We start from the raw sequence: 10799 nt of genomic DNA on the forward strand, positions 1-10799 counted from the left end.
TAGTAACCGAGCTTGCTAGATAATTTTGCGAACTAATATGTGAGTTTTGGCCTGCATCGTGATTCGATTTTTAACATCACGCATGATCCGCCCGAAACAGATGTGATTATCAGCTCGCCACCGATGGTTTGTTCAGCGTCTGTAGATCGAGCATTTGTTCGGTTTCTGACTTCTGATCATTGCGCCGTGTCCAGTAAATGTGCATACGACTCACGAACTACATAGGTGCCCGTAATACGATCACTTCACATATTGATCGTGATAAGGTGAGTTCGCATTACAAAATGCACCGGGTGCGCTCAGATTTTTAAACTACTCATATCTGATAAGCAGTCTTCCTAGTAACCGAGCTTGCTAGATGATTTTGCGAACTAATATGTGAGTTTTGGCCTGCATCGTGATTCGATATTTAACATCACGCAAGATCCGCCCGAAACAGATGTGATTATCAGCTCGCCACCGATGGTTTGTTCAGCGTCTGTAGATCGAGCATTTGTTCGGTTTCTGACTTCTGATCATTGCGCCGTGTCCAGTAAATGTGCATACGACTCACGAACTACATAGGTGCCCGTAATATGATCACTCCACATATTGATCGTGATAAGGTGAGTTCGCATTGCAAAATGGACCGGGTGCGCTCGGATTTTCAAACTAGTCATATCTGATAAGCTGGCTTCCTAGTAACCGAGAATGCTAGATCATTTTGAGAAATAATGTGTGATTTTTGGCCTGCATCGTGATTCAATTTTTAACATCACGCAAGATCCGCACAAAACAGATGTGGTTATCAGCTCGCCACCGATGGTTTGTACAGCGTCTGTAGATCGAGCATTGGTTCGGTGTCGGACTTCTGATGATTGCGGTGTGTCCAGTAAATGTGCATACGACTCACGAACTACATAGACGCCCGTAATACGATCATTCCACACATTGATTATGATAAGGTGAGTTCGCATTACAAAATGGACCGGGTGCGCTCGGATTTTCAAACTAGTCATATCTGATAAGCTGGCTTCCTAGTAACCGAGCTTGCTAGATAATTTTGAGAAATAATGTGTGAGTTTTGGTCTGCATCGTGATTCGATTTTTCACATTACGCAAGGACCGCCCAAAACAGATGTGATGATCAGCTCGCATCGTTCAGCGTGTGTAGATCGAGCATTGATTCGGTTGCTGACTTCTGATGATTGCGCCGTTTCCAGTAAATGTGCATACGACTCACGAACTACATAAGCGCCCGTAATACGATGACTTCACATATTGATTGCGATAAGGTGAGTTCGCATTACAAAATGGACCGGGTGCGCTCGGATTTTCAAACTAGTCATATCTGATAAGCTGGCTTCCTTGTAACCGAGCTTGCTAGATCATTTTGAGAAATAATGTGTGATTTTTGGCCTGCATCGTGATTCAATTTTTAACATTGTGCAAGGACCGCCGTAAACAGATGTGATTATCAGCTCGCATCGATCAGCGTCTGTAGATCGAGCATTGGTTCGGTTGCTGACTTCTGATGATTGCGCCGTGTCCATAAATGGAGATACGACTTACGAAATAAATAGGTGCCCGTAATACGATCACTCCACATATTGATCGTGATAAGGTGAGTTCGCATTGCAAAATGGACCGGGTGCGCTCGGATTTTCAAACTAGTCATATCTGATAAGCTGACTTCCTAGTAACCGAGCTTGCTAGATAATTTTGAGAAATAATGTGTGAGTTTTGGCCTGCATCGTGATTCGATTTTTAACATCACGGAAGATCCGCACGAAACAGATGTGATTATCAGCTCGCATCGTTCAGCGTCTGTAGATCGAGCATTTGTTCGGTTTCTGACTTCTGATGATTGCGCCGTGTCCAGTAAATATGCATACGACTCACGAACTACATAGGTGCCCGTAATACGATCACTCCACATATTGATCGTGATAAGGTGAGTTCGCATTACAAAATGCACCGGGTGCGCTCGGATTTTTAAACTACTCATATCTGATAAGCAGTCTTCCTAGTAACCGAGCTTGCTAGATAATTTTGCGAACTAATATGTGAGTTTTGGCCTGCATCGTGATTCGATTTTTAACATCACGCAAGATCCGCCCGAAACAGATGTGATTATCAGCTCGCCACCGATTATTTGTTCAGCGTCTGTAGATCGAGCATTGGTTCGGTGTCTGACTTGTGATGATTGCGGTGTGTCCAGTAAATGTGCATACGACTCACGAACTACAAAGACGCCCGTAATACGATCACTCCACACATTGATTATGATAAGGTGAGTTCGCATTACAAAATGCACCGGGTGCGCTCGGATTTTTAAACTAATTATATCTGATAATCAGGCTTCCTAGTAACCGAGCTTGCTAGATAATTTTGCGAACTAATATGTGAGTTTTGGCCTGCATCGTGATTCGATTTTTAACATCACGCAAGATCCGCACGAAACAGATGTGATTATCAGCTCGCCACCGATGGTTTGTTCAGCGTCTGTAGATCGAGCATTGGTTCGGTGTCTGACTTCTGATGATTTCGGCGTGTCAAGTAAACGTGCATACGACTCACGAACTACATAGGTGCCCGTAATACGATCACTCCACATATTGATCGTGATAAGGTGAGTTCGCATTACAAAATGCACCGGGTGCGCTCGGATTTTTAAACTACTCATATCTGATAAGCAGTCTTCCTAGTAACCGAGCTTGCTAGATAATTTTGCGAACTAATATGTGAGTTTTGGCCTGCATCGTGATTCGATTTTTAACATCACGCAAGATCCGCCCGAAACAGATGTGATTATCAGCTCGCCACCGATGGTTTGTTTAGCGTCTGTAGATCGAGCATTTGTTCGGTTTCTGACTTCTGATGATTGCGCCGTGTCCAGTAAATGTGCATACGACTCACGAACTACATAGGCAACCGTAATACGATCACTCTACACATTGATCGTGATAAGGTGAGTTCGCTTTACAAAATGCACCGGGTGCGCTCGGATTTTTAAACTAGTCATATCTGATAAGCAGGCATCCTAGTAACCGAGCTTGCTAGATAATTTTGCGAACTAATATGTGAATTTTGGCCTGCATCGTGATTCGATATTTAACATCACGCAAGATCCGCCCGAAACAGATGTGATTATCAGCTCGCCACCGATGGTTTGTTCAGCGTCTGTAGATCGAGCATTTGTACGGTTTCTGCACTGTAAATCTAAAAGGTGGAGATTTCCTACATTAAAACTGGTTCACCATTTTGACCATTTCTGGTGGAATGCAACTCCACCCCCCATCATGGTGGAAATACTTTCCACCCTATATGGGGGAATACCGTCCCCCCTATATGAGGATTACCTTCCACCCTATATGGAGGAATACCCTCCACCCTATATGGGGGACTACCTTCCGCCCTATTTGGGGTAATACCCCCCCTATATGGGGGACATACCTTCCACCCCAACCTAGCTGTCAGCTGCCACACATCTTTGCTTTATGCAATACTGCAGAATACAAATCCAATTAAAAACATACAAGTATGGCATTTCATGCATTTTATTAGGCGTATTCGAACAGTCATTACTATAGGGTTACCATATTACGGAATCGAAAAAGGAGGACAATTTTACCAATGCAGGAAAGTTAGTTGATCAAGAATGACAGCAAATTTTGCTATTTTTTGCTGGAAAACTTTTGGTGTTGAATGGGAGTGATGACTCCAGAATTACCATCTTTTCACTTAAATTTAGTGGTGTTGACTAAAATTAAAAGTAGGCACTTACAATCAACTTCCGAATGACCCGCTCGAACCTCCGTATGGTAACCCTACATAACTATGATGACAGTTCCATTGTTTATGGCAACATATTGGTAGTCCTCACAACGGAATTTGTCAGCTCTACGCCAGGCAGCTTTAGCAGGTATGACGAAATGAAGGTGAGGGTGTGCTTGATAGTCTTCTGAAACTTGATGTTAAATATCCAATGAGCTGCGATCAGAAGAGCAAGTGCTTCATCAAAACTTTCAATGTTTTTTGAGAAGATGAGTCCATCCAAGTGCAGGCTCCATTGCAAATTGTAGACCATCGTTGGATATGGAGAGATAGAAACCTGAAAGATATATTACTATGAAATCTTCGGACTTCAGATCATTATGATATCGAGATAGGTTTAGTACATGGGACAATTTATATTACCAATGCACAAGTTATTAACATGACTTTGTGTCACAAAGTGTTGCTCATTTGATTTATACTTTTAAAAATAATCTTGTCAAGTCAGTCTGCTTTGGTCGCAATGAAGTATATATTTCAGTCACGATGAAGTATATATTTCAATCTCATGAGCTCCAATCCATTACTAAAGCTATGCGACGCCTGTACCAGGTCTATGAAACTATTTAATTGAGCAATTTTGACACTTTCTATTGGTAGAAGTTGTTGGGGCATATCAGAAATATGAATTGACTTGTGACTCGGTTATGAAACACTGGTCTACCACTATGGTCATTTACACCGGGCCGGAATTATTTATTTTTCATTCCGTATTTGCCGACTTGTAGCACGGGCCACTTCTAGGAATTTTGTAAGACACCGCTTACACGGATGAGATGGCGAGGTAGAAACCAGACTAGAACTACAACTACTGAATTTTCAAAATCAGCAACTACAACAGTGGTTAACAACCTTTTTGTCTTCTCGGACCCCTTTTGGACCGTTACGGACTCCACGGGAGCGTGCAAAAAATGACTTTTCTTGAAAATATTTTTATCAGTAGGCTCTTGGCAATTTAGCAATTAAAATGAGTCTCACAGCAGGATATTTCATATCAGACGGCCATTCTGTTGATGTGAGTTTGGAGTTTTTAATGAAGCGAGGCGGCCTCGTGATTTTCCTAATTAAAAAAACAAACACAAATTACGTTATCAACTATGTTATAAATTTAGAGGCTTCGCAGACCCCTGAAAATGCTTCGCGGACCCCCGGTTGAGAACCACTGAACTAGAACTACAACTACTGAATTTTCAAAATCAAATAAAAAAAACCTTAGTTAGTTTACCATCAACTAACTAACTGTTTAGTTTTAACAACGTGTATTATACATAATACATCATCTATCTACGAACAGCTTACCTCTCCAATATGAAGAAAATTGTCATATCCTTCTCCAAACATGGATGGTATACCAGCACGCCAATCCACCACTCCATCACCTACAAAGCAGACGCAGGTTATTAGAACCATCGATGATTACTTCTAGTGTTCCGATATTTATTTTGAACGCGTATAATTTTCGGAAATGAATCCAACTGTAACCGGCTGGTACGAGACAATGTTATTGTGAAAGCCACGATTATTGGTGCGGCGCAAGTCAAACAAGTTTCTACAATTGCCTCGCAACGGCAGAAGTTAGAGAGCCACTGCACTTGAATTCATTCGAAAAAAGTTGTTAGCGGAAAATTTGCAATGCCACACAATTTCATGAAATAATATTCTCACCAAGTAATCCTTGAATAGTCTCGGGAACTTTAGGCCACTTTATCTTGCCTTGAGCTATATTGTAGCGGCTCTGTGTTGTGTGCTTCAAAATATCAAACCCAATCAAGGTTTCAGCCTCTTTCAACATCTTAATATACATAAAATATGATACACCTGTAGCAATGACAATTCATACTCTAGACCAGAGGTCTCAAACACGCGGCCCGCGGGCCGCATGCGGCCCCCGTGACCATTTTGTGCGGCCCGCGATGGCATTTTGGATTTCGAATATTCGACAATATTTAACTGCTAAGCATCTTTTTTATTCGAGAACTGGAAATTCGCTCTAAAACTACTCCAGGCGCATCAAACTTCACTATTACAATACTTTAAAAGTTACCACGCAGTGATAGATCAATGATTACGTCACATTATTTGTGATTATGATGGTAAACATGACCCGTTGATGATTCGTGACTGAAAATTGTGATTTGGACTTGGGCGACCTTTTGTAGAATTACTCGAACTCAGACTCCAAGTGTGATAAAATAAAAATGACTCTAGTTGAGTCGCGTCCAATATTACAATCAGAGAAGGACTTATTGTGACTCGGGACGCCTTGACTTGGTACAATCACGGACGCAACAAACTATCAAACTGGTATGGGGAATGGTAATACATCAAAAGGTCTTGACTTGTGTTACGTAACTTATTTAGATATCTAACCAGGTCGGTAAGGAAACCATTGACATTGTGTTGCCTTTTTAATGTATAGTTAGTTGCATCCAGTGTCATCTTGGCGCTTGGGTATATTTTTATCCATCTTATTATCGCCAATTAAATGTGGCGAGTTGATAAGTAGTCGTAGCATACGCTTCACCGCTGTAACGCCAATAGATTCTTCGACGATTGGACATTTCTATTGCTATGGCACAGAAATCATTATATTCAAGTTGTTATAGATCTGTTCCAGTATTTGAAAGTAAATCTAACGCCAAATTTCATTTGACTTTTTGGTAATGACATGATCAAAAGCCTAGCTATCAGGAGTATGCCCGAAACCCGGATTAGACTGTACTGCTCCCGTAATCTGATATCAGATCAATCTTTTTAAAATGTTAAAATATTCTATACCTATAATTTTGACACGTCAAATGTCCGCTAGCTGCAAAATTTTAACGCGACAGCTTTTACGAAGTCTTGATGCATTTGTAATATTGCATGGTGTCTACAACTAAATATACAACTACTATATGCCAAGTACAACAACAATTTTATTCAAATATTTTAAAATGTGATTTTTTTTCGTGCCAGGCGTGAATTCACAATAGTGAATCACATTCTCACGATGCGTGTTGAAGACCAGTGTGCAAGGTCCCGTCCAATAAGGCCTACTTCGAAATACACTGAATCCCCCTATTATTGGTGCTGCGGCCCGCGGCGCAATCAACAAGTAGGAAATTGGCCCGCGAGCACATTTGAGTTTGAGACCTCTGCTCTAGACTACTGTACTTACCCATTGAGCATCCCATAGTGATGGATAGGTCAGGAGTATCTCCGATAACTGAGCCCCTTCTAAAATCTGATTTCTGCGGTGTTGGTGGGTCCTCTTCATTCGGTCTAGGAGCGTGACTTGGTTTGGCTCCCTCTTTTTAACTTCTTGTTGTATATCTTTTATGTGATTATCAATGCTGTGTTGATCTCCGACAAGATCCGGACAGAAATTATCCTGAAAAATTAGAATTTAACTAGCTCATCTCAAAACCAAGATAAAAATTAACTGGACTTACAACCCTGGCTCTTTTGCATCTTGAGCTGCTGGTTTCTTCTTCCTCAATAACATTCCTTCGTTTTGTACCATACTTCTGCTTCATCTGATTCACCAATTTAGCTTGTAACGGTCTTCGATATTCATTGAACTTCTGCTTTAAGGCAATATGCCACGAGCCCTGAAGAAATTGCAATTATTGTTACACTCGACTCTGTAGAGGGCACTAATACCAAAACCAAGAAAAAAAACCTAAACAGCCCGCAAAGTCTGAAAATCGGCATTGTTTCAACAGTGGCAGTGCCACGACACAATGAACATAACAATGGTCAATTTTGTTGAGCGATTGTTGGGAACAATGCCGATTTTCAGACTTTGAGGTGGTTCCATTGCATGGACTCAAGTCGCGATTTGTGGGTGACTCGACTTGACTCAATTCTTTTTAAAAAAAAAATACGTTAAATGACTCGACTCGAATCAATTTTTCATTGCAACTTCGAAAAATAGTTATTTCGAGTATGAGTCCTGATACTTGGCAAAATAGGGCCAGAAACTGTTAAGACTGAGGAAATTTACTGTATTCTGGATGGGAGCCAATCACTTTAGCAGAATTGACAAAAAGTGGATTGAACTGAAAACCTAACATTGAACGTAACGACTTGGACTTGGCTTATCTTGTAGTTATTCTGGAATTGTGGTTATTGCCTTCAGAAATACATTGAAGCAGCGTACAGTGTACAGGCATAGTCATGACAAAAGAGACCATAGGCGCCGACTTACGAGGTTACGAGGTGGCGCAGGTTCGGACATTTTGATTTGCGAAAACTGTCGCCGAGGCTGCGTAATACCAGCGCGTATTTAATTGTTCACCAGACATCAGTGACTCGCTAATTGACAGCGCTTCCGGACTCTTTGGCAAGCTTATCATACGCCAAAAATCGTCAACAAGAATAGATTATATCAGGCATGGGCAATGTGCGGAAATTTGTTTGGGCGTCAACACGTAATTCAATTAGTATGTGTTGGCGGCCGTCGATATTGGAGCGTATAATACGCTGATATGAAAACAGACATTAGTCCGGAATTCACCTGTAATGGGCAAGAACAGTTTACTATGGATATTTGCCCAGGACTACAGGTACATGCAGCTGACTTACATAGCTGGAATTTTCTTCGTTATTGTCTTTCAAAACTGGATAGTTTCTTATTAATGCCGAGCATACTTCTTGATACTGACGCGCAGTGGGGTACCTGTTAGATAGATCGGCATATAGTTACCTGATATCTATCCAAACTAATGAAATGCATGCACGAGTTTCAAAACAAAATACGATGGATGAATTGAATAGAATGATACTTACAAAGTATATTGTAAAAGATCTTGAAAGAGAATTGTCCTGATCTCTTTTCTCAGTCTTGATGGAATTACAATATTGCCAGCGCTACCAGGTACTAGGTGTTTGATGCGTTGCACCAGGTATTGAGGAAAAGTTGGGATGTTGTAGACCACAGGCCATCGTCGGTATGAACGTGAAAGTGATGATTCAACTGGATCATTCGTCACAATAGATTCAGATGAATCCAGTAATGATTCAACTGAATCATCCATCACATCACGTTCAGATGAATCCACAGTTAGGGAGTCGTTAGTGATGCTGCTGTCGCAAACGCTTTGTACTTTTTCTTGGAAAATTGGGTATAGAGGTGAAAAAATTGATAATTGAAGTCAAGCCTAAACTCACCCGTAACAAGGACTCTAATCCGATCATTGTCTTTTACATCAGCATCAGACAGATCAACCCAATCAGTAAACTCCTTATCATAACACTGAATATTCAAGAGTTCCGGCGCCAAATCAAATTTCAGTGCAACAGATGATGGTATATCCTCTTTTGTGCACACATTAATGATCTTGTTGTTGGTATTGAATGTAACTAAAAGTCTCATAATTATTTAGGACTGAAATTACAAATTACAATTAGTTTTCAATTACATCTCACACCAAGTGATCTAAACGGACATGATGGTGGTCATCGACTGCGTAGGCATCTAAAGGTACAAATGATTTTTCATCGTCGGGGTAAAGCAAATATTTCACTTCAGAGTTTTCCACAATGTGACTGTGAATTTGTCTAGAAAAGAAAATTGTGACGCCAGAAAGATATCAGAAGAGTTCCTTTCATTCAAACAATGAAAATCCAAATTGTAAATATGCAGCTACTGCATGATGGTAAAACCATAGCCTTTATATAAAGGCTATGGTAAAACTATAAATACAGAACCAGTTTGAATACCCAATAGCTCTATACCTATGGTATGCATGAATATAAAAATGTACTCTTCCTAGATTATTTCTTGCATTATAATCACCAGTTGGCTTACTTGAATTATTTTCCCACCAAACAAGATATCAGCAGAAAAACAGTATCGGGTCATCAGATGCATCATTCTCATCTCGCAGGTACTGCTAACTGCTTATGGCAAGTTCATTGTATTTTTAGTCACGAGCGATACCGGTACTCAATACGAAATCGATTAGGCAGATGGCATAACTTATGAACTAAAATCAACAATACTCATAATTGTGATTAACTCAAAATCAATGAATATAAATATCTTTTTCTGTCGACTGACTGACTGACTGACGGCGGAGAGCGCGCATCGCGTACATTCGAAATTGCCAGAGTCCCGGATGCTGAATTAGCGCCGGTCACGGTTCATTGGTGAGAATGTTGGCAATAATAATATACGTTGAAGGTTTTGGATATGCTACAGTCGTGAAGGATATTGAAATAATTATCACAATCCATTATTAATATTCAGATATTTTCAAATTTACTAATCCCTTTACTGGTTTAACCACTTGAACAAAAAATGTTTAAAATTTTATCAATGTTCCCAAATGCACGCGACTGTGACTTTATATTGAGTGAAAAAACAACACTCGACTCGAAATTCATGTCTGATGACGTTATTAACTAGAAGCCAGTATCGACTGTCATGTTTTAATTAGGCAATACGACAGTTTGCGAACAGTCATTTCTGATTTCCACCATGTCAATAATTGTTTTCCACCAAATAGGGTAGACTATTGATTCCTCCCTCTTTCCACCCTCTAAATTCCTCCATATGTGGTGGAGATACGGTGGATAAAAGAAGGAAAAGTATCTTCCTCCATTTTCCTACCATTTTTTCCACCTTTTAGATTTACAGTGTGACTTCTGATGATTGCGCTGTGTCCAGTAAATGTGCATACGAATCACGAACTAAATAGGTGCCCGTAATACGATCACTCCACATATTGATCGTGATAAGGTGAGTTCGCATTACAAAATGCACCGGGTGCGCTCGGATTTTTAAACTACTCATATCTGATAAGCAGTCTTCCTAGTAACCGAGCTTGCTAGATAATTTTGCGAACTAATATGTGAGTTTTGGCCTGCATCGTGATTCGATTTTTAACATCACGCAAGATCCGCCCGAAACAGATGTGATTATCAGCTCGCCACCGATGGTTTGTTTAGCGTCTGTAGATCGAGCATTTGTTCGGTTTCTGACTTCTGATGATTGC

The 10799-nt window shown here is 40.5% G+C and overlaps 1 protein-coding gene across 2 annotated transcripts; it reads right to left on the reverse strand.

The window, feature by feature from the left end:
• Positions 1-3523: 3523 nt before the first annotated feature.
• LOC145452291 (sterile alpha motif domain-containing protein 3-like) lies at positions 3524-9471 on the reverse strand. 2 transcript variants are annotated; one of them, XM_080330502.1, is made up of 7 exons: positions 8971-9471; positions 8590-8905; positions 8386-8479; positions 7251-7409; positions 5482-7189; positions 5116-5195; positions 3524-4093 (listed from the first exon to the last, which is right to left on the reverse strand). In XM_080330502.1, exons 1-5 carry the CDS (start codon positions 9173-9175, stop codon positions 6959-6961), a joined length of 1005 nt encoding a protein of 334 aa, XP_080186628.1. In that variant the 5' UTR covers positions 9176-9471; the 3' UTR covers positions 3524-4093; positions 5116-5195; positions 5482-6958. The 2 variants fall into 2 exon arrangements, with proteins under 2 accessions (XP_080186628.1, XP_080186627.1); XM_080330501.1 differs by having other exon boundaries at positions 8590-8911.
• Positions 9472-10799: the final 1328 nt, after the last annotated feature.

This window comes from Botryllus schlosseri, chromosome 12 (assembly GCF_051294905.1).
Source record: "Botryllus schlosseri isolate E-star chromosome 12, Bs_hap1, whole genome shotgun sequence".
NCBI classification, from domain to species: domain Eukaryota; kingdom Metazoa; phylum Chordata; class Ascidiacea; order Stolidobranchia; family Styelidae; genus Botryllus; species Botryllus schlosseri.

Bases quoted from the DNA above. Each gene is read 5' to 3' on its own strand.
- LOC145452291 (XM_080330501.1), bottom strand. From the start codon at position 9,175: ATGAGACTTTTAGTTACATTCAATACCAACAACAAGATCATTAATGTG. The intron at 8,912-8,970 runs GTGAGTTTAGGC...CAATTTTCCAAG, and splicing joins GATTAGAGTCCTTGTTACGG to AAAAAGTACAAAGCGTTTGC. The intron at 7,410-8,385 runs GTAAGTCAGCTG...CAATTTCTTCAG, and splicing joins ACGAAGAAAATTCCAGCTAT to GGCTCGTGGCATATTGCCTT.